Raw genomic sequence first — 26,008 nt, 5'->3', positions numbered from 1 at the left:
TGTCGTTTGTTGGCTGGACCAGGTCCTGGTTCATGGCCTATTTCATGCAGTAACATTTTACCCTCTTTTCTTTCAAGAGAAGAAAACAGAGGAGCCCGCAGGGAAGAAGAAACGTGAAAGCCGACTTACCTGCCCATACTATTCCTATGAGCAGATGCAGTTCCTACGGGATGAGATTCTTGTAGAGGTGAAGGACATTGAACAGCTTGTCGTACGGGCTCAAGAGGTTAAGGCCTGCCCATACTATGCCAGCCGCTTTGCCATCCCAGCTGCCCAGGTGAGCTGTGCGTACTGGAATTATTGTTTGTATAGGTAATGCATGATAGTTGTGTTTGTATTGTATTTGTTATGGTTAAGACTAATAAAATACAAGCTTTAGAAAAGTTTTTTTTTCTTTATTTTTTAGGTACATCTACAATATTGTTTTTTTTTTTTTTTTTTTTTTTTTTTTTTTTTTTTTTTTAGACTAGGAATATATGCATTTATGAAAAATATTGTTTACAAACATCAGTAGCTCAAGCCTAAAGATAGTTAAAGCAGTGACTCTCCCCCCTCCTGTTGTACAATGAAGTCAGAGGTTTCAAGTAAAGACATTGTGCTTGAATAGAGATGACTAACGCTGTGCTCTCGCCTTAAATATACCGAAGTGGTCTGGTAATAATTTGTCGTGTGTTAAATGCTTATTTGTAAAACAAACATTTTCTATAGAAAAAAACTGATGAGCAGTATATGGGTATGAGTGTGGGCAAGAGGGGAATGCAGAGGGTATAAGAACATGCAGTATTTGCAGGAGGACACTAGAATAGACATTTGCAGAAGAGGAGTAAGAAGAGTATAAAAGTGGAGAGTATGTGCAGGAGCGGAGTGTAAAGGGTATTAAGTTGGACTATGTGCGCAGGAGAGGAGTGCAGAGGGTATGAGAGTGGATTGTATGTGCAGGAGAGAAGTGCGGGTAGGTATGAGGGGCGGGCATTGTGTGAGGGAGTGGAGTGAAGACACCCTTTGCCCTTACCAGCAAGGTTGGTCATACAATGCCCTTCTGTAGACTCCAGTGAAGAAAAAAAAAAAGCATCCAAGAGGTGCTGGGACTTTGATGTGAGTTCATAAAAAGTAGCCAGTCCAAAGGATACGACTCCAAATTAATTTGTTAATTTATAATAATAAAAATAAACAAAAAACTGCCGGAGTCAAAAGTCAGAAGCCTTTCCTACCCCCTTCAAGCAGAGTTCCACCCGAAAGTGGAACTTCCACTTTAAGCACTTCTCACCCCCTTACATGCCACGTTTGGCATGCAATTTTTTGGGGGGAAGAGTGGGTACCCAGCTCCCACTTCTTGTTCTTGCCTCCTAGGCGACTCCTCCTCTCCCCCTCCCTCTCTGCAATCTTCTGGGACACGTCACAGGTCCCAGAAGATTGCCTGGCCACTAAGAAAGCGCAGCACGACTCATACATGCGCAGTGCGCACCCGGCTGTGAAGCCACGAGCTTCACAGCCGGGCGCCCACACTTGCAATGCCGTCGTCGCGGAGAGGCGGGGGGAGAGGAGCGAGGCTTCAGGTGGCCGCATCGCTGGACCGTGGGACAGGTGAGTGTCTTTTTATTAAAAGTTGGCAGCTACACTTTTTGTAGATGCTGACTTTTAATAAACTTGCAAACAAATCGCACTCTGCTCTCATCAGGGCTACAACAATCACAGAACATCATGGATAACATATAGATTGTGTGTACATATACAGTTGTGCTAAAAAGTTTGCATACCCTGGCAGAAATCGTGAAATTTTGTCATTGATATTGAACATATGACTGATCATGCCAAAAAAATTGTCTCTTATTTAGTGTTCCTTAGCCCACCTCATAAAAAAACTCTCAATAAATGCTGTTTTACATGCTATTCATACTCAGTCACTATGAGTTAACAAAAATCACCCAAATCACCCAAAATTTTCCATACCCTGGAATGTTTGGCCTTGGTACAGACACACAAGGTGGCACGCACTGGTTAAATTGCAATTCATTAATTTCCCACATCTGTGGCTTTTTAAATTGCATTTAGTGTCTGTGTATAAATGGTCAGTGCGTTTGTTAGCTCTCATGTTGATGCACTGAGCAGACTAGATGCTAAGCCATGAGGAGCAGAAAAGAACTGTTAAAAGACCTACATAACAAGGTAATGGAACTTTTATAAAGAAGAAATTAAAATAAAAAAATATCAGGTGGTAAGTGAGTAGGTTTATTTTGGATACATTATTATCATATGCTACCGTTTCCCCAAAATAAGACCTAGCGTTATTGTCAGTGATGGCTGCAATATAAGCCCTACCCTCCAAATAAGCCCTACCCTGTTTCCCCGAAAATAAGCCCTACCCTGAAAATAAGACATACAAGGACTTTAACTAGGGCTTATTTGGGGGGTAGGGCTTATATTGAAGCCATCGCCGACAATCACGCTAGGTCTTATTTTAGGGGAAACAGGGTATATGGTCAAATACATACCATTACACTTACCATCTGATATTTCTTTATTTTAATTTCTTTGCATGTGTGTAGTTGGGTTGCCACTGGAGTCCTCTTCCACTCCTCCATGATGACATCATATATCATGTTGAAATACTGCCCTGCGGCCCAGTCTCCGAAGGGAGGGGGATCATGCTCGCCTTCAGTATGTCACAGTACATGTTGGCATTCATGGTTCCCTCAATGAACTGTAGCTCCCCAGTGCCGGCAACACTCATGCAGCCCCAGACCATGACACTTCCACCACCATGCTTGACTGTAGGCAAGACACACTTGTCTTTGTACTCCTCACCTGGTTGGCGCCACACGCGCTTGATACCATCTGAACCAAATAAGTTTATCTTGGTCTCATCAGACCACAGGACATGGTTCCAGTAATCCATGTCCTTAGTCTGCTTGTCTTCAGCAAACGGTTTGTGGGCTTACTTGTGCATCATCTTTAGAAGAGACTTCCTTCTGGGACAACAGCTATGCAGACCAATTTAATGCAGTGTGCGGTGTACTGAGCACTGACAGGCTGACCCCCCACCCCTTCAACCTCTGCAGCAATGCTGGCAGCACTCATACGTCTATTTCCCAAAGACAACCTTTGGCTATAACGCTGAGTATGTGCACTCAGCTTCTTTCTATGGTCTTGGCCACCATGCTGCAACTCAGTTTCAGGGTCTTGGCAATCTTCTTATAGCCTAGGCCATTCTTTTTTTTTAGATCCTCAGAGAGTTCTTTGCCATGAGTTGCCATGAGGTGCCATGTTTTAACTTCCAGTGACCAGTATGAGAGAGTGAGAGCAATAACAACAAATTTAACACACCGGCTCACCATTCACACCTGGGACCTTGTAGTCACATGACACTGGGGAGGGAAAATGGCTAATTGGGCCCAATTGGGACATTTTCAAATAGGGGTGTACTCACTTTTGTTGCCAGCGGTTTAGACATTAATAGCTGTGTGTTGAGTTATTTTGAGGGGACAGCAAATTTACACTGTTATACAAGCTGTACACTCACTACTTTACATTGTAGAAAAGTGTCATTTCTTCAGTGTTGTCACATAAAAAGATATAGTAAAATATTTACAAAAATGTGAGGGGTGTACTCACTTTTATATAGTATATACTGTATATTATCCATAATTTTCTATGACTATTAGACTTATGATTGGTCTCCTTTATATGATATTGTGGTTTGTTGTAGCCCTGATGAAGGGGGAGTTTTTTCTGCACATCTAAATGAGTTGGCTGTTTTTTTAATTTATTTAAACTAATTAATGGATTTGGAGTCTTTTAGCCTTTGGTCTGGTGCTCCCTCCATTAGCGTTAGATGCACTAGCAGATTTAGATACACTAAATACATTGAAGCCAAACTCCAGCCAACACTTATTAAGCATAACTGACAACAGTTTTGTTCCTTTTGGGGAAAAAGGGTTTTACATAAACTAAAAAGCTGACCATTGTAAGCACCCCTGTCAGTGGTAAATTATTTGTGCCAACCATCTAACTGCTACATCTGCAGAACAGCTTGTTCTGTTGATAAACAATACTTATTGGCTAGCTCCCCGGGTGAAAGTAAAAGAAAGAGCACCTAAAAAGGAAACTAATGCAGCCATCACATCTATGAAATGGCAAGCTGCAGTGTAATAAATGTTTCCTTTTTTGTTTTAATATCAATTTAAGCACATATTAAACATCTCCTGTTTGTACATAGTAGCTGCCTAATGAATTCATGTCCATTAGCTTTCTGGTATTTTTTTACAGCTGGTTGTATTACCTTACCAAATGCTGCTTCATGATTCCACTCGGCGTGCTTCTGGCATTAAGTTAAAAGATCAAGTGGTGATTATTGATGAGGCCCATAACCTGATAGACACCATTACTGGCATATACAGTTCACAAGTCACCGGAGCCCAGGTGAGTCGCCTGACTTCTCTTCTGTTTTTATATGGAAACTACACTAAAACTTGGCCATACTTGGATTAAAATCCAACTGGTTCATCAGGGAACAGCCGAATTTCGATCGAAGTGTTGCAACTTATTGTAGAACAGACGTTGATCTACCATCTGTGTATTCTGATGATGGGGGAGTCCCGCTGTCAGAATACAATAACACAGTGGAAGGGATTCCACCATCCACATTGAATGTGTGGATGTGGTTATTGGGTCAGTTTTTTTTTTTCATTCACTCACTGGTTGAACAGAAAACTGACTAATGTATGGGCAGCCTTAAGCAGGAAGCGGAGCCTGCATGTGTAAAGTGAAAGGTGGCTGCCTCCTGTGTTTTTATATACTTACAAACTATGCACAAACAAGAAAAAAAGAAAAACAAGATGTAAAGCATGATCATAAATTGATAAGATAATCTACACCAAAGCTAAACTCGAAGCAAACCGCCGTACACACAGATGACAAACATATATTAGAGCTATTTTACCTGACTTTTTGTATTCATTTATTCAGTCTTAAGGTTCACACAGCCCTGCAGCATAGAACAACTCTGTCTGATGGGGCAGGAAACCTGATTTGTCTCTTCTGCAGATAAAGCAGAACTCCACCCAAAAGGGGAAGTTTCGCTTTTTTTTGTTTTTTGTTTTTTTCAATTTTATTTCTTTTCCAAAGAAATTTGCGTTTAACAGTCAAAGTATGCAAGAGTGACAGATTACAGAACTAAGCATCAAAAAAAGGGTCACGCAGTCAGAGTTGTAGAACAACAAGCCCAGCTCTACACAGTATGGATGGTCATGAAAACAAAATGCATTACGGTTTTTTGATAATAAAAAAAAGATAATTATCAGCGTGCAGAGCAGGGGAGACGGACAGGCAACTACAGGGAGGACCCAAAACATAAATTCATAAAAGCAAAACCGTATACTAAAATAATGTAAAATAAAATAGAACTTTTACAATATATTGGGAGATATTGTATCCCGATGGCCCGCTTAGCCCATACATGGGATAATGATGTCAATATGATGTAAGCAAGGATATGCACCATATCTGAATAATATTGCCCATTACCTAACCAAGGATACGGGGGGAGGGGGATTGCCATAGGAGGAGAGGGTTCGGGGATCAGACGTCCCCAGAGTGTGAAACAGGGATCAAGGGAGAGAGAGAAAAGAGGTCTACAGGTAGGGCCTCTCTCCCAGGGAATGGGACTAAGTCCAGAAGCTCAGCCTGAATGCGCCTTCTCCTGAAGATAGGCATCTGTGCACACAAAATCGTGCCAAGGTCTCCAGGTCTCATGGAAGATCTCCTCCCGGTTGTGTAAGTTAGCGGTGAGATTCTCCATATATTTCAGTTCTTTTACTTTAGAAAACCACAGGGATTTGGACGGGGGGTTCTTCGATCTCCAAAAGAGGGGGATGCTTGCCTTGGGCAACTGGATTGTAAGGGAGGCCTTGTATTTCCTAAATGGTCTCTTTTGAGAGATGAAGCAGGCAAGCCGCAGGGTTCCCCTCTAGAGCAACATCTGCCAGGTGTCTGGGAAGTTCTGCTTTAAGTCCTCCTCCCCTGACACATTTGGCATGTCTTTTTTTTTTTTTTTTTTTTGTAGGGGGAGCAGGAGTTATGACAGGTGCCCACTCCCACTTCCGCTCAGATTGCCTAGGCGATCCGAGCGAAAGTTCTCCTCTCCCCCTCCCTCCCTGCAGCCTTTTGGGACACGTTACACGTCCCAAAAGTCTGTGGGACCATTCACAAAGCGCTGCTCGTGCACGCACAGTGGGCAGCCAGCTGTGAAGGCAAAAGCAGTATAGCCAGCTGCCCACAGTTAGGATGCCGGTGCTGGGAACCCAAAGGCTAGTGGAGAATTAGCCCAAGTGAGGAGGCGCTGGATCGCTGGACAAGTAAGTGTCCTTTTTTATGGAAAGTCAGCAGCTACAGTTTTTTAGCTGCTGACTTTTTTTTTATTTTTTACCAGAGTGAACCTCTTTAACTCCTTCCCGCCGAACGTACGCATATATGCGGCCTCGGCTTATACAGGGATGATGCCTGCAGCTGCAGGCATCATCCCGGTACCATTTTTTAGAGCTGGTCGGTCGGCTCTTCAAGGATAACAACCGATGCGGCTAAAAGCCGTTCGGCTGTTATACAGGAGGAGCGAGAGGGGGCGTGTGTGTCCCCCCCCCCCCCCCCCCCCCGCCGCCTTCCGACCGGCGCCTCCCGTCCAACCGGGAGACCTGAGACACGATCCAGCACTTCCGCCAGCTAGAGAGAGACTGGAACAAAGCCGGAAGCGGCTTTGCTCCAGTCTTCTTTCTGTAAACACGGAAGCGACATCACAACGTCACTTCTGGTTTACTCGGCTGCTGACAGTGCCGGTTTAAAAAAAAAATTACAGTATTCAGAATCGCCGTTTTTGGCGGTCTGAATACTTTGAAGTGCAGAGGAGGGATTTGGGGTCTTTTAGACCCCTGATCCCTCCATAAAGAGTACCTGTCTCCAACTATTACTGTTTTTTTTCCAAAAATGACAATGCAAAAATAAATAAATAAAATGAATAAGAAAAAAAATAATTTTTTTTTAAAGCGCCACTGTCCCTGCGAGCTCGCATAGCAAAGAAAACGCACATGTAAGTCGTGCCCGCATATGTAAACAGTGTTCAAATCATACATGTGAGGTATTGCCGTCAGAGCACGAGCAATAATTCTAACATTAGGCCTCCTCTGTAACTGTAACCTGGTAACCGTTTTTTTTTTTTTATAAAGCACCGCCTATGGAGATTTTTTGGTACCGTAGTTTGTCGCCTTTCTACGAGTGTGTGCAATTTCAAAGCATGACATGTTGGGTATCTATTTACTCGGCGTAATATCATCTTTTACATTATACAAAAAAATTGGGCTAAGTTTACTGTTTTTAGTCTTTTTTTAATTCATGAATGTGTCTTTTTTCCTATAATACAGTGTGACATAAAATATTGCAACGACCGCTATGTTATTCTCTAGATTCTCTGCTAAAAAAATATATACAGTATAATGTTTGGGGGTTCTAAGTCATTTTATAGCAAAAAATACGGATTTTAACTTGCAAGCAACAAATGTCAGAAATAGGCTTAGTCATGAAAGGGTTAAGTATCTCCTACAGGACCGTGAAAGGAGAAGCAGCAGACTGATGGGCTTCTCTCTGACACTCTGCACTCTCCTCCTATCAGCATGCCCATTATTAGCTCATGAGCACTGCAGTACAGCTGATTTGCTCCCTGTGCTGCTAATCCCTCTTAAAGTCTGAGCTCTGCTTTACAGAAACTGCAAGAGGCTGATAATAGGTTCAATTTAGATATTTACGCAGCTTGCATTAAAAATACATTTAATGATGTATTAATGAATGCAGAGCTGCATTGTGTTTTAATGCCTGCCTGTAGTTGAGCTTTAAATGATTTCACTAGCTGTGTTAGCTCCAGTCCTTCCAAATATTTTTCTCTGTTGTCCTTCTGGATGTTAAATAAGAAAACAAATACCCTGGCCCCTGTCTGAAAAAGCAATATATGTTTGATGAACGCGGTAATTGGTTTTCTGGCTGAGTGATCACAATGTGCTTTTCTCCTTGACCAATTGTGTTTGTTTCGACCATATCAGCGCAGCTGCCCGACATTGCACGCCACCCAGTCACGTCTGTCCATTCATTTACATTAATATAATCCCACGGATTTGGATTTGCGAGATGCATTTTAATCGGGTCGCGTGCTCAGACCTGCCAGGAATAGCGCTGTAGGTTATTATCGATAATTTCTTCCAGAATGCGGCAGTAACAGATACTATTACATTCTCCCCAGATAATGTCCTTCACCTGACTACAATTTACAGCTTTTTTAGTCGCATTCTTGCTGGCCATGCGCTTATCTATTTTGCATTGATTTTATTTATTTTTTGGATGCAGTTTGAATTTTCAGCCATGGGGGAGGTGATTGATGTGTTTTTTTTTTTTTTTTTTTATTTTTTTTTATTTGATTGAAAATATTTTGTTTTGGTCATCTTTTTTTTTTTTTTTTAAAGATATTTTTATTAATTTTACAAACCAGTTGTACAAAACAAGCACAACAAACAACCACTTAATATGCTCGGTCAGTCATTGGTAAACAGCAACAATATGTAGCTCATATTAACAAAGACAGACATTGGTGCATCTGCTAATATTTGCACACAACTACTTATACAAGCAATTCGTCCGTATATAACAGTATTAATAATCTGCATAAATCATATGCTATCCTGGCGCGACCTGTAAATGTCTCAACTATATATATATCCTACAGGGTGAGGGTCAGAGGGCTAGCAAGCCACCTACCCCAAATTTTATGGAATGTTTTTGTCCGTTTCCTTAGTTCAAAGGTAAGTCTATACAGTGGTATAACATCATTGATTAATTTTAGCCATAGGGATTTCAAGGGTGTTGATACACCCTTCCATGACAGCAGAATGGTCTTTCTAACATAAAAGTAGAGTATTCGTAGTAATCTTTTGGCCTGTGTTGATAGTTGTAAATCTCCAAAGATCCCCAACAGACCATTTTTTGGGTGGATGATATTGGGGAGGCCTAGAGCAGAGGAAATGAAGGAGCCTACTTCCACCCAAAAGTCCTGAACCACTGGGCAGGTCCAGAAGCAGTGCATGAAATCAGCACTCCCTCCACAACCACGAAAGCACTCAGCGGAGGACTTCAGCCCCATTTTGTGTAGTCTGGCCGGAGTAAGGTGAGAGTGGTGAAAAAATTTAATCTGTATAACTCTGTCTCTGGATGAGATGACCGTGGCTTTATATGTGTCTCTGAATTCAGTCCAGTCCTCCTCAGTAAATGAAATGTCCATGGATGTCCATTTTTCATGCGCTTTGCTAAATCGGGGGTTAACATCTGTCGTTAGGGCCGCATAATAGGTAGAAATAAGCTTATTAGGGTCTGGTTGTCTTAGTAGTCTCTCTAGTGGGGGTAAATTAATGGGATTCTTTAAGGAGCCAAACTGAGCTCGTATAGCATGCCTAAGTTGATAATAGTGGAACAAATAAGAGCGTGGTAGGTCAAAGTCTAATCTCAGTTGTTGAAAAGTTTTAAACCCCTGGGCATCATACAAATGACATAAGTATTTTATTCCCTTGGAGTACCATCGCTTAGTGTCAGGTAATGAGTATAGTTCCTGCAAAGTAGGGTTGAACCACAGGGGATTATTTGGGGATGTGGACCAGGAATGTTTTGAGATTTTTGTAACGATATATCGAAAAAGTAAGAGAGAAGTGGCTAGCATAGAGGTGCCTGGTCGATTTGGGACCTCACCTCTATAAACAATGTTATGTAGAGTTTCCATAGAAGACTCAATGGCTCCCTCAGTGGTAGTACATGTATTTGCCGGGACCGGACATAGCCAATCATGCACATGCACTAGCTGTGATGCTAAGTGATAAAGAAAAAAATTTGGAAACACCAACCCCGCCATATGTGATGGCAGTCTTAACATCTCCAGTGCCACCCTGGGGGTCCCCCCACTCCACAGGAACGTTGTACAAATCGTATCTATCCTTTTAAAAATAGATTTGGGGATTTTACAAGGGGAGTTAGCCAGCACGTATAGTAGTTTCGGTAGTTAGATCATTTTAAGTAGACTTGCTCTTCCCATAAGATCTAGGGGCAGGTCCATCCACTGTTTAATTTGTTCCTGTAGTCGACTCAGTATGGGGTCTAAGTTGTTAGTAATGTAGGAGGATAAAGGCGATTGTACCAAGACCCCAAGATATCGGAAGGAGGTTACTACCTGTAAGTTGGAGTCCGGATGGATCTGGGAAATTGCTGCAGAATCCAGAAGGAACAGGCTGGATTTGTCCCAGTTCACCCGGAATCCAGAGAAATCTCCAAACCTATTGATCTCGGCCAATAGTGACTGAAGTGATGCATTAGTATCTGCCAGATACACCAAGGTGTCGTCTGCATAGAGCGAAATACGCACCTCAATGGTAGCAATAGGCAGGCCTTTGATGGAAGTGGATGTACGAATTTGTGCCGCCAGCGGTTCCATAGCCAAGGTGAACAGAAGCGGGGACAAAGGGCATCCCTGCCTCGTGCCCCTTGTAATGGAGAATGATTTCGTGATTGAGGAGTTAACTCGCACTCGGGCTCGGGGGGATGTATAAAGTAGTCTAATCCATGCCACCATGCGAGGACCGAAACCATACATCTGCAACACACGAAAGAGATATGGCCATTCCACACTATCAAATGATTTACATGTGTCCAAAGACACAATGGCACGTGTACGGGAACACTCATGAGCGTATTGCAGGTTGTGGAATAGTCTGCGGATATTCATTCTTGTGGACCGTCCAGGTATAAAACCCCCTTGGTCACTATTGACCAGAGACGTAACTATAGTATTTAAGCGGTTTGCAAGCACTTTTGCTAGGATCTTAACATCCACATTTATGAGGGATATTGGGCGGTATGATTCACATTTAAGTGGATCTTTGCGGGGTTTCAGCAGGAGCACGATCAAGGCTTCTCGCATGGTGGGGGGAAGGATACCAGCATCCAAGGCCTTATTATATGTACGTAGCAGAAATGGGCATAGTAGGTCCCTAAATTGTGAATACCATTCAGTGGGATAACCATCCAGCCCAGGAGTCTTGTGGGCTGGCATTTGAGCAATGGCTACTGCAATCTCTTCAACCGAGATGGGAGCGTCTAACATCTCCCTCCCCTCAGTAGAAATGGAGGGGAGAGATATGTCAGCAAGGTATTCGTTTAGCTGGGATTCAGTGTACTCAGCCCTGGAAGTGTAAAGTTCTGTGTAGAAGTTTAAAAAAGTTTCCATAATATCCCCAGGGACCTCACTCATTTGACCTGTCTTAGTATAGATACGAGGAATGGATACTGGAGGGCGATCAGGCCTTGTTAGATATGCTAAAAGGCGTCCAGCCTTGTTACCATGTTCAAATGATTTCTGCCCCGTGTGTAACAATTTCTTTTTTGTAAGGTCTAACAGACATATTTCATATTCCCTACGTTTCAATAGCCATGTTTCTCTTGTCTCCGGGGTCGGGTCAGAGGCATATACAGATTCTGCTTGTACCATGGCAGTTTCAAGTTCTGCCGTACGCTGTTGGTTGTTTTTCCTCAAGGCCCCAGTGACGGACATAAAGGTGCCCCTCAATGAGGTCTTGAAGGCCTCCCACTCTATAGAAGGGTCCACTGTCCCCACATTGTTCCTCCAGTATTCCTTGATACCTTGCCTACATGTTCCCTGTACCACCTCATCCTCCAGCCAATAAGAATTTAACCTCCAAATGGAGGGGCCAGATCCCGGAAGGATGGTGAGGTCCACAGAAAGGGGTGCATGGTCTGAAACCCCTCTAGGCAGGTATGAAGCTGCAGCGATAAAGGGAAGAGTGTCTGCTGGGGCAAAGGCCATATCAATTCGAGACATAGTGTGGAATGAGTCTGAATGACAAGAAAACTGACTATCATCTGGGTGTTTCCAGCGCCATAATTCAGTAAGGTCATAAACCTGCATCCAGTTCAAAAGGGAGGGAAAGGGTCTGCCCCCACTCCCCAAGCGGTCCACGGCTGGGTCCAGTACAGCATTAAAATCACCGATGTAGAGGAGAGGTCCTGGGGGTCTATCCAACAAGTACAGTGACAATTTCAATAATACCTCCACCGAAAAGGGCGGAGGAATATAAAGGTTGACAATAGTAAACGTTATTGAGGAGATTTGCAGAGTAAGTATGATATATCTCCCATTTGGATCTGTCTTGACCTGTAAAGTTTTTTCTGCTGGGAGGGATTTAGCCACTAAGATAGAAACCCCCCTAGAGTAATTTGTGTGTGTAGCGTGATAACCCTGAGCCAGCCATGGACGCTTAAGGGCCCTCACCTTAGTGTCAGTTAGGTAGGTCTCCTGTAGACACACCACATGAGGACGGCACTTCTTTAGGACTGAAAAAACGAGAGATTGTTTTTGAGGGGCATTCAAACCTCTAGTGTTCCATGACACTATTTTTAAGGACCCTGTCACTGTAAGACAAACAATATATCATGATCATAAGGACAAATAAGCACATACCTATCTAGTACCTCACAGGCCGCGCCAGGCCACATGCATTCAATTATATTTATATCACATTTCAAATATCTATGTTTACTCGAGTCTGTACTGTCAATATACAGACCCGAGCAAGCCAATAAACCGTTCCGAGCAGCATCTATATAAATTGCAAAAAGGAAAAAAGAGAAAAAAAAGTGAAAAAGAGCACAAAAAAGAGCAAACCGTGCTTGAAAAACCCATAACCCCCACCCCGCTCGGCCATCCCCAACTTAGCGAGCCTTGGATCCCAAAACCCAAATAGACCCCTCCTACCCCGTAAAAAAAAAAAAAGGGGGGGGGGATGTTATTGAGGGTCCAACTATTCCGTGGTCACACCACTGTCTGGTGGGGAGGTAACGTGGAGATCGGTGTGGCTCCCAACTGACAGTAGAAAAAAATAAAATTATGTCCTGATCCAGGATGTCTTTTCGGTACATTTTGTAGGAAGACCAAAAAAAAATAAAAGGGGGGAAAAATAAGAATCAGTCCTTCTTAATAGCGAGCAGAAGAAAAAGAAATGACAGGCCAAGCAGGAATGTTAAAAGTTGTTGCAGGATTACAGATTTTTCTTTTTTTTTTGTAAGACCTCTGGTATAGGTGGGTAGCCCCATATGATGAAGTTGGCATTTAGTGGATGGGGGACTGCATGGTTTCATCCATAAGGAGTTCAGCAGAGGGGAACATTAAACAGGTGAAGCTGTCAGTGACCTCTGCGCCTGTCTGCGGGCCCATAGCGGTCGTTTAGCCAAGCCATGGCTTCTTTAGGGCTGGAGTAAAAGTGAGCTTTACCGTCGAATATGATGCGAAGCTTGGCAGGAAAAAGCATGGCATATTTCAATCCCTCCTCACGCAGACGATTCTTCACTGCTGAGAATGATATGCGCTGGCGCTGCACCTCAGCGGAGAAGTCAGGATAAATAGAGATATTGTTGCCGTTGTATTTAAGCGGACCTTTCTCTCTTGCTATTCGTAAAATGGCCACTTTATCCTGGAAGTTTAGGATGTGAGCGATGTTTGAACGTGGAGGTGCTCCCTCTGGGGGAGGACGTGGGGGTGTACGGTGTGCCCTCTCAATCACATATGAAAACGATGGCGCATCAGTGCCAAAGGTATCTCTCAGCCAGGAGTATAAAAATTTTTCAGGGTGTGAGCCCTCCGCGCGTTCAGGGAATCCAACAAAACGTAAATTGTTCCTTCTAGAACGATTCTCCAAATCGTCAATTTTGGCGCGGAGAGCTGCTAGTTCCCCAGTATTATCTCTCAATTTAACAGTTAGGGGGTGCATATTGTCCTCCACAGAACTAATACGTTCCTCCATATCCCCAGCCCTGTCACTGAGGTTTTGGACATCCTGTTTAAGGAGTGAGAAATCCATTCTTATGGAGGCTATTTGAGTAGTGAGGGAGGCCTTACAATCTTGTATAGCCAGCATAATGGTGGCCAGGGTTGGTTCAGCAGGGGGATTCAGCTCACCATCATCATCAGTTGATTGCTGGGGGTCCTGAGCTGTCTGGGGGTCTCGTGATAACTGGGAGACAGTCTGTGTATGGAAGATAGCAGGAGTAGAAGCACTCACCCCACTAGCAGAGCTCCGGTCATCAGATAGATGCGCCTGCAGCGTGGCTGCCTGAGAGGCCTGTGTCCCGGCGCCATCTTGCCTCCGGAATCCCGCCAGACGGTCCGACGTGGATGGGGGCCAAGCCGGCCCGTATTTCACCATGGTAGCCAGCCTGCTTTGTGCCCGCCGCCGTGGGGAACAAATTGAGACCCTCGGTGAGGAGATAGGACTCAGGATGCCTGCAGGATGGTTGTTGAGAGCCGGAGCGCTGTGACTATGCGGCCGCTCGCTCCACCATCAAGCCACGCCCCTTTGGTCATCATTAGTAACTAAAATTCTAATTAAAGTCCATCTCCACGTCTCAAAAAATGAAATAAGTAATAATCCGCCCACACACATCTATTTTCTTTTTTTTTTTTATTTCCCTTTTACAAACCTTAAAGCGGAGGTCCGCCGATTTTTTTTTTTTTTTTTTTTTTTTAAGTCAGCAGCTACAAATACTGCAGCTGCTGACTTTTAAAATAAGGACACTGACCTGTTCAGAGCGCCCGCGATGTCTGCACCTGAAGCTGTTCTAATCCTCAGCTGTCGGATGCTGCCGCCGCCATTTTCGGTAAGGGAATCAGGAAGTGAAGCCTTGTTGCTTCACTTCCTGGTTCCCTACTGCACATGCGCGACAGCGGAGGGGACGGAGAAGACGCCGGAAGTGGCATAGCTACCAGCCGGTGGCTCGGGTATCTATGGCCGGAAGTGGGAGCAAAATACCTGTATTAGACAGGTATCTGCTCCCCCCTCCCCCCTGAAAGGTGCCAAATGTGACACCGGAGGGGGGGAGGAACCGGAAAAGCGGAAGTTCCATTTTTGGGTGGAACTCCGCTTTAAAGGCTCCCGGTCACCAACTTAAAAAATTACCGTCGGAAGTACCGTCGGACACCGCAGCAGATGGCTTGTAGTTCTCAGAAGACTGAGGGTGCTGGTGAGCGCTCTCGTAGATCATTGATCCTTCTTACAGTTCAGCAACTGTCTGACTGAGAGTCTGCAGGATCCTGGCATTGCACCCACGATCTACTGATCTCAAATGCAATGCTTTAACCAGTTGCAGACTACCCACTGTAGATTTACTGCGGCAGGGCGGCCGCTCTGAGCCAGATCACCTACCTAGTAAGTGATCTGGCACTTCTGGGTCTGGGGCGCGTGTCATCTGCGACATGCTTCTGCTGTGATTGGACACAGCAGGAGCCAATCAGTGGGTCCGGTGGACGCGATGTCCACCGGGACCCGCCGATCATTCAGGAGAAAGGCAGAATGGTGGTTTGCCTGGGTAAACAAGGCAGACCTCCGTTCTGTGAGAGGGGAATGGGCTGATCCTGTGTTCCTGCCAAGCAGGAACAGTGATCTTTACATTCCCCCAGTCAAAGCACCCCCCCCCCCACCCACAGTTAGTCACTCCTAGGGAACGCATTTAACCCTTTGATTATCCCTGATGTTAACCCCTTCCCTGCCAGTGTCATTAGTACAGTGACAGTGCATATTTTTTAGCACTGATCACTGTATTAGTGTCACTGGTCTGCCACAATATCGCAGTCCTGCTATAAGTCGCTGATCGCCGCCAAAGTAGAATAAAAAAAAAAATACCATAGTTTGTTGACGCTATAACTTTTGGGCAAACCAATCAATATGTGCTTATTTTTTCACCAAAAATATGTAGCAGAATACATATAGGCCTAAATTGATGAAGAAACTAGATCTGTGGGAGAAGACATAGCTGCCATCTGGGCTAGACTATAAGGATATCTGTCTTTGTTTGTTACCATTACATGGGAGAATGATGAGATTAGTAGTTTACAGAGCAAAGATAATACTGTTTTTCTTTCAGTTCAGCTCACACAAAGTGACAAAGACACTGCATTTTTGGCAGGATCAACAGGTATTTTCTGTACTTGCTGTAAATGTTCTTGGCCTGAAAAATGAAACGCAATGCAGCAACCACATGTAAAGAGCTGGTAAACTGCATTATTTTACATTTTGTTCTTGTGATTAGTTATAATTAGGGATGCACCAATACAGGTATGGGTGTCAATACCAAGCATTTGTGAGAGTATTGGTTCTTTCCCAAATGCTCCCAATACCAAAACCGATACTGTGTGGTGTGATTTGTGTCAAAATGAATGGGTGTAAATCACACTGCAAAGAATTGCATGCAATTCGAGCAGGAATGTGGTGAGATTCCAGTCTGAATCGCATATGATTTTCCTCACTACTCGTGTGTGTGTGTGTGTGTGTGTGTGTGTGTGTGCGTGTGTGTGTTAAAAAAAAAAAAAAATTAGAACTCGAAGTACATGGAGCCTACATGCACACGCCGCAGGAGGTGCTCACAGGATTGGAGGAGATGTAGAGGCGTTGTTCCCCCCAAGCTGACATCACTTCCGCCCTATACCCACGGGGTCCTGAAACTTCTCCAGCTGCCCTGATTTGCTATCGGCAGACCGGTACTTGACCAAAAGTATCCGTACTCGCCTATAAAAAAACGGTATCGGTGCAACCGTAGTTATAATTTAACATACTTCTAAACTACCCCATCCAGGGTGACACTGCTGCAGTGATTTTACTGCAGCACCCAAAGTGTTGTCACTGTAATTGAAGTGGAAAATCAAACGATCTACTGACGAGGTCAATAGGCAACAAACCTATGTTACGGGTACACTCTGAAAAGCAAAAAACTGTTGTTGGTACAATTGATAGACTGCGTTATAAATCGATTTTTCTTTGTTTTGGCCATATTTACACTTTACCAGTTCTGCAGCCCTCAAATTTACATATGAAATCCCGCTGAGGTCTGATTTTGTCAGTATGTATTTGTTCTTTCTCTTTTGTATCTCACTTTCTACAAGCTGGCTGTATTTCTAGAAATTCCTTTTGATTTCATCATGCCTGATTTAAAGCAGTGAGACTTTTTTTTTTTCAAAAGAAAAAGGCTATATGGTTCCACTTTTAAGGATTCAGACAGAACAAGCAGCGGATGGAGATGAAAGTGTATGCAGAGAGGCAGTAAATTTCATTTTTAAAACATGCGGTGACATTTTCAGAGTGCTGTTTTTATCATAAGTCTTCTCTGCACAGAGAGAGTGGCTGTGTAATTGGCTCAGCTTCGAGCAGGGAAGGAGCAGTGCTTTTAACTTCCCCATTGGGAACGCAGCCTCTTAGGTGGCGATTATTTTTTATTTATGCATTTTATTTTTGCACCCTGTGCGTAATTCTTCTTTTCACCCTCAAGTTGCTTTTAGTGACTTTTAATGCAGTATTGCTTTTATAGTGAAAAGCCTCTTCTAAGTTCCCCCCTCTGGACTGGGTGAGCTCTGTAACTCTAAAGCAAATTTTCTTTTTAAACAGCCAGTTGTAGTGTATAAAAGTTCCATGGTTACCACTTTTGAAAGGTGTCCTAAATTTATGTCTAGCAACTACTAGCTTCTGGTTTTACCAACATCGTGGTGTCAAACTGTAAAGAGAATGTAGGGTTTTTTTTTCTTCTCTTTTTTTCTTTTATGTAATTGAATATAGCCAGCGGTCATTGGTGCCTTCATGTCCAGAACAAATATAGAAGAGTCGGATAAAGCCTGAGTGCAAGTATAGCTTGGGCAAATATTAAAAATGTAATCCCCTGCTCACTAGCTTATTTTTAAGCTCCTAGCAGCTACTTTGAGCGTTTTTCTGCACTCACAAGGACATAGTATTATCCTATGTGTCTATGCACACTATTTTAGGCTAGAAGCATTTTTTAAAGCTTCAGCTTCTAGAAGCAGAAAAACCGCTAAGCATCGGTTTCCAGTGTTTTTTTTTTTTTTTCTTAGCCAGCAGTCTGCCAGCATCCTTAACAACCAGTGTATAGCTGGCCGCCGAATCCTTAACAACGGATGACTCATCAGTTACTGAATGTAAACAAAGCAATTGCTATTGAGAAATAAAACAGCGCGTCCCCCCCCCAATCCATACCAGGCCCTTTTGGGTATGGGGCGGATTTTGAAGGGAACCCCATGCTAAAATGGCATAGGCCCCCCCCCCCAATGCATATCGCGATGACCGCTGACTTGAGAGAAAAAAAAAGGTCCACACCCGACGAAAGGTCCCACAGTTTGACAGCCCTGCCGCCTCTTGCCGCTAAATATGCTAAGGAGCGGGCCAACCGATGATGAGCCATCCATTGTTAAGGATGTGGCAGCTATTCACTAATTAAGGATGCCGGCAGCTGCCCACTCCTTAACAAAAACGCTACTGCTCCCAAACACAGCAAAAAAAATTCTAAATTTTAGCAACTTTTTTATTCAGTGTTTTTTTTTGTGTCTAGTGTGCATGGAGCCTTAATAATAAAAACTCTTCAGCTGCAGTACTTACCTCCTCTCCAACACTTTTCCCCACAGATTTACTCCTTGATCTAGCACTGTCCTCTTCCAGTTTGAGTGAATCCCAGCAATACAACAAACTTCATATGAGCCCAGGGCATTAAAGCGGTGTTCCGGCCTCCCCCTCCAAAAATTAAAAGTCAGCAGCTACACATACTGTAGATGCTGACTTTAAATATTAGGACACCTACCTGTCCCGGAATGCAGTGATGTCGGCACCTCAGCGGATGTTTCCATCAGCTGTTGGGTGCTGCTGCCGCCATTACCTTGCGGCTTCATGACTGGGTCCCTACTGCGCAGGTGCGAAGCATGCTGCCCTCTGTTAGTGGTACTGCAGCAGGGGGAGGAGGAGGGGGCCGAACTTGTGACGTACTATCGCTCCGGCGAGGTCCGACAGAAGTGAGGACAGGGTACCTGTCACAAACCGGTACCCACTCCCCCCCCTCCCCCCGAAAGGTGCCAAATGTGGCACCGGATGGGGGGAGGAATCAGATAAGCGGAAGTTCCACTTTTGGGTGTAACTCCACTTTAAAGGCCCACTGCGTACCATGAATGTACAGTATAATGCCATTGAGAGGGCTCCATGTCGTTAGCGAGTTGGTTATTAACATTCTGTTTGGGCTGACATTACCACTTCTGCGCTAAAATCCCAAGAATTGTCAGCCCTGCCTGAAGTTCTCTCCTGCTGGACTACATAACACCCCCTTATATTATGGAGATGTAGATTGGGGTTCTGTAGTTCAGTGGAAAGCTGGTCAGGGCTGACAACACTGCTTATAATTTCAGTGCACTATAGGCACTTCATTTTAAAGCTCACTACAAGATGTTAGGAGATTATTGTATTTCTGGCAGATCAACAGGTATTTATTAACCGTACAGTATAGGTCAAAGGCTTCAAGTCTTGGCCATGGGTTACAAGCTGCCACCTTCAGATGAGGACACTGGCAATCAAAGTTGTTAAAGTGGTTCTAAAGAATAACTTTAAAAAAAAAAAAAAATTTTTACCTAAATTAAAAAACATGTTATACTTGCGTGTTTGTTACTGAGGCAGACGTGTGGGCGCTCTCCCAAGTGGGGCTGTGCGCGTCTACAGACAGATAAAGCAGAGCTCGACCCTGTTTCCCGTGCTCACAGCATTTGATTGACAACAAGCAGGAGCCAATGGCTCCCACTGCTGCCTCTGTGTCCTGTGAATGCAGGGAAAGAGTAGAGTTCCACTACAGATAGGCACAGCATTGAATAGAGTGAGGAGGGGAGGGGGTGAAGGCGATACTGCTACTAGGACATTTTTTACCTTAATGCAGGGAATGCGTTAAGGTAAAACTGTAGAAGTTGCCCCAGTGACAATGTCTGTTAGGACGAAACAGACGTTGGGCAGTCAGGAGTAGTGGTGATATCAGTTCATCCGCAAAGACACTGGATGCTGTGATAATCTGAATGCCTGTTCATAACTTCCTTCATGTGAGTAACATTTTTTACTAATAAAAGCTTGGTTTTATGGATGTTGCGCAATGAGTCTGTTCCTTCCTCTCTCTGTCTACATTATGCCCCTTCTTTGGGACTGAGGATTGAGTACAGAGTTGGAGGAGATGTGGAGAGCATAGCTATAGGGATATATAGAGGTGCCAGACGAATACCAACACATGCCTGTGGGTGGCTTGTTGCCAATAGGTGTTTGCTGGCCTGCAAGGGTCAGACTCTCTGGTAAGAGGCTAATCCCTTTGGTTTGCAGTGGAGCAAGAGGTGATGATCACTTATTTTGGAACATATTTGGAGGATATTATGCACGGCAATTACCTGGCTGTTGGGACTATTTTCTGTTTCACTCATTGTTGCATGGGACTTTGCACTGGTTCATCCTTCTATATATCAGAAAACATGAAAGTGGCCACAGCGCACATGTTAATAAAAGCATGTATCCATTTATTGCACAACATAAATAAATGCTTACATTCAAGTAAACGCAGTTCTCTATATATCAGCACTGAGCTATTTTACATATACAGTATTATACATCAGTATATTACGTTTATGGATTTTTTATTTATACAGTTTGCACTGCGAATATTATTTTAGCACTTTTTGCACTTTGATAATATACACATGAAATGTATTTATTTATTGTATATGGATAGCACGTCATTTTTTATTTTATAATTTTTTTATTGTTGTGTGTAATATTTATGATTGCAACTATCCCCATTGTGGTTCACTTTGATTATTTTGAACGTTTTGAATATATTTTTTCACATAATTTTGTTTTTTTTTCACTGAGCGCAGAATTTTGTCCATTATTATAAAACTTTAGAACACTTTAAGACAGCCAATATAACCCATTCCATTCCCAGCAATTCTCCCTTTTTTTTGTTATTGCCCTTGGGTGACAGGCAACCTCTCTCTTCTGATATATTTCCAAAATTACTGGAAGATTGAGGTCTTCGCTTGGCTCTTCACACAGAGAAGCCCCTGGTTGTATCAATGCCACAAAGCTATATGATTGCAGCTTTTGTATGGGTGGCTTCCAAACAGCGTTTCAGGAATCCATACCTGGAATCTGCTGCTAGAAATATCTAGAAATTGAAACCTAAGGGCAGTCTTTAACATTGCAACCTAGCACTGAACACACTGGGTGTGATGCTGTCCAACAATACATGGTAGTGTAGTTATCTTCAGAGTGCTCTACAAGTCCATGGCTGTGGTATTCCAAGTCCTGGTACTTCCAGTCCCTGAAGGCTCTCTTAATGGAGGAGAGGGTATGCCCTTTCGAAACAGGGAATTCCACCTGGTGATCTATCTCCTAAGATGGTGCCTGTTCCCTGTCATGAAGAGTGGGGTACTTTGCTTCTTTCCAACATACATTAGTTCCCTGACTCATCGATTTCAGCAGCATTGCTTTCCAATGGAGATGAGGAGTGGAAGGAAGAGGAAGATGTGGAATGTGAAATCTCATAGGAGAAAGGACAAGATGATGGATGGTTCTCCTCCCTCTCTCCCAAATTGAAGTAAAACAATTAAGGTTTTGGTGGGCGAGGTGTTCTCCTGTTTCCAGCTAGAACCATTGCCACCTGCTGTGTATACTTGATCTTTCTTTTCGACTTCTGGGAGACACTCGCTGGGCACTTCACACAGACCAAACCTGCTGTCTCAATGTACAGTCTACTATCCTGCTTCACGGTTACTGGCTTTAGACAAAGTCTGTCACCACACTTGGAAGGCTTACTCCACATGGCACGAGGCACAGAAGTTTCACCCTAGATGATACTTTAAGGCATGCATGCTGTCTTTCCTTCAATCGGGCCTGAACATCATTTGCCCTTAAACACCTTAAAGGGTCACGTCTCAGTGTTGGCCATTCTCTTTCAGAGGCTGCTGGCCACTCATTTTCTGGTTAAGGCCTTTGGTGGTGCTTATCACTCCTCCAGTTCGTTCACCTGTCTCAACTCGGGATCTTAGTTTTTTCCTGTTGGCTCTAAAGAAGTCTCCATTTGAGCCCCTTTTGTCATATTCCCTTGGCTGACCCTACTTGTAAGGGGAGTTTTTTTGTTTTTGTTTTTTGCTTTTTTTTAATTATATCAGCAAGATGGGTTTTTTAATTGGCAGCCTTATCGTGTAAAGTATCCTTTGTTCGGCATAAAGACAGAGTTTTAAGGTGGTTTCAAGGCTCCCGGCTTCCTCCTCCATATTGTGGTTTCTCCTATCTTAATTAGGACATCGCCCCACCCTCCCTGTGCCCCAAAGGTAGTATCTCTATATTATTGAGATGTGTTACATGCAGTGCGACTTTACCTTTCTGCCACTGCCTCTATCTGAACTTCAAATTCTTTGTGCTACCTGTGGGCCCTCGCAAGGGCTGTTCTGCATCTCATTCCACCATTTCTAGATCGATTAGGTAGGTTATCACTAATGCTTGTGCCTTGAAGGATGGGACTGCTCCTTTACCTAGTGAGACTCATTTGACTCATCTGTGCCTCTTTGGCTTTTCAGCATAAGGTGTCAGTTTCTCAAATTTTCAGGGCTGTCATCTGGTCCTCTGTTCACACATTTTTGTAAAGGTTTATCAGGTGACAGGCCTCTGATGATAGTAGCTTCAGCCATAAGCCCCGTACACACAGGCCGAATGTTGGGAGACAAGGGCCGGTTAAAAAAAAAAAACAGCCGACATTGGGCCGTGTGTATGTCGTTCTGTCTGACAGAAGCCGGACATTCACCCGGCTTCTGTTGGATGTGTATGCTGGAAAACCAGCAGCCGACGACTCCTGATCAGCACTCTCAGCCAATGGCAGAGAGCGCTGATCAGAGTGTTTTGGCAGGGGGACCATCCCAACAGCTCAGCAGGGGAGATCGCTGAACTAACCTTGCATGATTAGTACAGCGGCTCCGATCGGAGCTGTCAGTTTTTTGTTTTTTTTTGTGCAACCCAAAAAAACTGTATTGTGACCCGGCTTAACTCTGCTCTTTGAGTTGGGAACCTGATTCTCTTGCTTTGAAGTCTGTTGACAATGTTTGCTGTGTTGCCATTTACTAGTTATATTGCTTTAGGATGTCCTATGGTCAAAACTTAAAGGAGTCTGTGTCCTGTGTTGTACGATTAAGAAAAGGATTTTTGACTTGCCTATAAAATCCTTGTCTTGTAGTACAGTTGAAGACAGAAGTTCCTTCCTTCTGTCCTGGCATTTTCCTCTGATTGCTTGCAAAAAAATCTGAGGACTGCTAGGAGTGGGAGAGGTTAGGTTGTCATAACACCTTTTTTTTGGACGGATACAACCCATGGTCAATACTTAAAGAAGCCTGTTTCCTGTGCTGTACAGCAAGAGAAGGATTTTACAGGCAAGTCAAAAATCGTGTTATGATACATGATTTATATAGTGCCAACAGTTTGAACAGGAGGCTACAACATGAGGGCAGACAATACAGATACAATACAATTTAATTCAATACAAGAGGAATCAGAGGGCCCTGCTAGTTGGAGCTTACAATCTAAAAGGGAAGGTCAAAGGATACAAAATGTAATAACTATGGGGGGTGATCTGATGGGACAGGACTGGAAGGTGTAGACCATGGGTTATATGCCGCTACCTGTTGGCAAAAGCAAAAGCTTTGTTAGGAACATCCCTAGTATGCCTCATATAACTCTTCCCACTCAGTGGGACTCTAGTTTTTTGGTAGTGTTGTTAGGTAATGGACATCTTATCCAATGGAGACGTATTCTAAACCATTTTTCTATATTTTTCTTTAACTGAATTTTATTTCAACCGACATGTCTATCAAGATATACCTGCTTATTACCTTGGGGTGCATTAGCAGTTTCTGGATTGGTTACCTTCCATGTACATCTTGGGAATTATACCTCACAACAACAGGGTTTGGTTCAGGCACTGGATCTTGCATTTGGCACTCACCTTGTGGCTAGCAATAATCACTGTGTTATCCCAGCTTGGATGGCTTGCAGGAAGGAAATTTGCTTCATCTATGGCCAGCCTTAGACAATGTTTGCTCATCCGGGAGTTTAAGCTCTATGGAGTGAAACATGTCAGAGGAAGGAGCTTGAGTGGGATGTACTGTACTGGGTAAAGTTGGGTGTAGGACTGGAACTCTGTGTGGCAACTACTTTCCCAGGTTCTTTTATATACTCACTTATCCTTTGAAGAGAAGCACAAGTGACCTCAAATTTCTAAACGGCTACTGTCCCTGTATAGGGGGTACCTCATGAAATATTCTGCAGATGCTAAACAGCCTTACTAGAACCTTGTGGGGTGCCTGCTCTAAGGCAGTGGTGACAATTTAGAAACTCTGATGGCACCTCACGTTCACTTAAAGCTGAACTATAGGCAGATGTAAAAGACGCTAATGAAAGCGTTTCTTTATTTATTAATACAATATAAAATGCCTTTTTTAATGAAAGCAGTGTATGTGTCTGAATTTAAGAGGGAGAAGCATCACAAGAAGCCAGTCTGTTCCTGTGGTGACATGGAACATACAGGACCAAAACGCAAAGTTAGGGATGAGCTCATCATTGTGCTGCTTCTCCTTCACTATCCAATCGCAGGCTGGCGGCAGGTCCACGATGGCCTGCATCCGGAGGAACTGTCTTGAATGATGCTTGATGTCAGGCTGAGGACATCTACTTTTGAAAAAGTACTGCATGGGACAGCTTCATATATAATTTAAGTATTGCACCAAACACTGTATGTTTTACTTTATCTTTAAATGGCTTTTTTTTTTTTTTGGCTAGAGTTCTCCTTTGTATAGGATCTGATTAATATTTCACTTTTTAAAAACTTTAAACTCTTGTTTGTGTGTATAGTTTGTAATCCTTTGTGCACATCAGAGCAGCCATATTTGCCAGTATGCATGCTGCTTCCTGCTTAGAAATGCTACAGTGTTTATGCTGCCGATGACCCGTTTAATAAAGCACTTAAAATAACTGTGTTTTATTATAATTACGGAATGTTTTTTACCCTAATGCAGCGAATGCATTAAAGTAAAAAAACCCTTAAAGTGGAAGTAAAGACTATTTTTGCACTTGTACCTACAGGTAAGCCTATAATAAGGCTTACCTGTAGGTACCGTGAATATATCCTAAACCTACACGGTTTAGGAGATATTCACACTGCATGCAGCCGGAGATGTCACTGGTGCATGTGCTCTGAAGGTACCGTATACCTGTGCTGTCCCTTCAGAGCCCCGTGCCGCAGTCTGTGACTCCCATGTGCATGCGTGTGAGTGGCGTCATCGCGGCGTGGCCAAACAGATGGCCTGGGCACGCAATCCCGGAAGGAAGACTGGATGAAGATGGAAGCACTCTCAGCGGTGACAGCATGCCGCAGGAGGGCTTCATTTTAAGGTTAGTATTTCATAATGTGCTAGTATGCCTTGCATACTAGCACATTATGCCTTTACCTTGCAGGGTTAAAAAAAAAAAAAATTGTGTGGTTTACTACCGCTTTAAGCCTTTCTTCTTTATGGAATATTCTTTGCAATACTTCAATTTCTCTTTGACATTCCCATTGATTTTAAAGCTGTATAAACTCAAAACCAAAAATATATTATATTGCAACTTACCAATCATTAAATGCTGTGGCTGCATCAATTTCCTTTTCCCCTCTGTTTTCACCTGATGATCTGGCCAGTAACACACCACCTTTATTAGTGAGACACAACTCTGGAGGAATGAGCATAGGAAACATAGGAGGCACAGCAGCATTGTCAGTTTGGTTGGAAGGGTAGTGTTAAGTGTATTAGCAGATTTAGAACCACTAACAAATTGAAGTTAAACTCCAAAGTTTTATTTCCTTTTGGGATAAAGGCTTTGCATGAATAACTAGAAGCTGATCATTTTAATCACCCCTACCAGTGTCAAAGCTCAACCCTGGAAAAAAAAAGGTTTTCCCATGCAGGGGGGACTGTGCCCTTACTGCACGGGTCAACTGATTAATTTTTTTCTAGGGGATTGGAGAATGGAAATATATTTGCCTAATCCTC

General features: G+C 43.4%; 1 protein-coding gene across 5 annotated transcripts in view; it reads left to right on the top strand.

The window, feature by feature from the left end:
• The window catches only part of DDX11 (DEAD/H-box helicase 11), a 226,642-nt gene that overhangs the window by 127,525 nt on the left and 73,109 nt on the right, over positions 1 to 26,008 (top strand). For all 5 annotated transcript variants that reach the window (XM_073621668.1, XM_073621667.1, XM_073621669.1 and 2 more), the window contains 2 exons: positions 78 to 277; positions 4,267 to 4,419. In XM_073621668.1, coding sequence (XP_073477769.1) covers positions 78 to 277; positions 4,267 to 4,419 — 353 coding nt within the window. The remainder of the gene's footprint in view (positions 1 to 77; positions 278 to 4,266; positions 4,420 to 26,008) is intronic.

This window comes from Aquarana catesbeiana, linkage group LG03 (assembly GCF_042186555.1).
Source record: "Aquarana catesbeiana isolate 2022-GZ linkage group LG03, ASM4218655v1, whole genome shotgun sequence".
In the NCBI taxonomy this organism is placed as follows: domain Eukaryota; kingdom Metazoa; phylum Chordata; class Amphibia; order Anura; family Ranidae; genus Aquarana; species Aquarana catesbeiana.
Note: the sequence above shows the minus strand (reverse complement) of the source record. Positions and strands in the feature narration are given on the sequence as shown.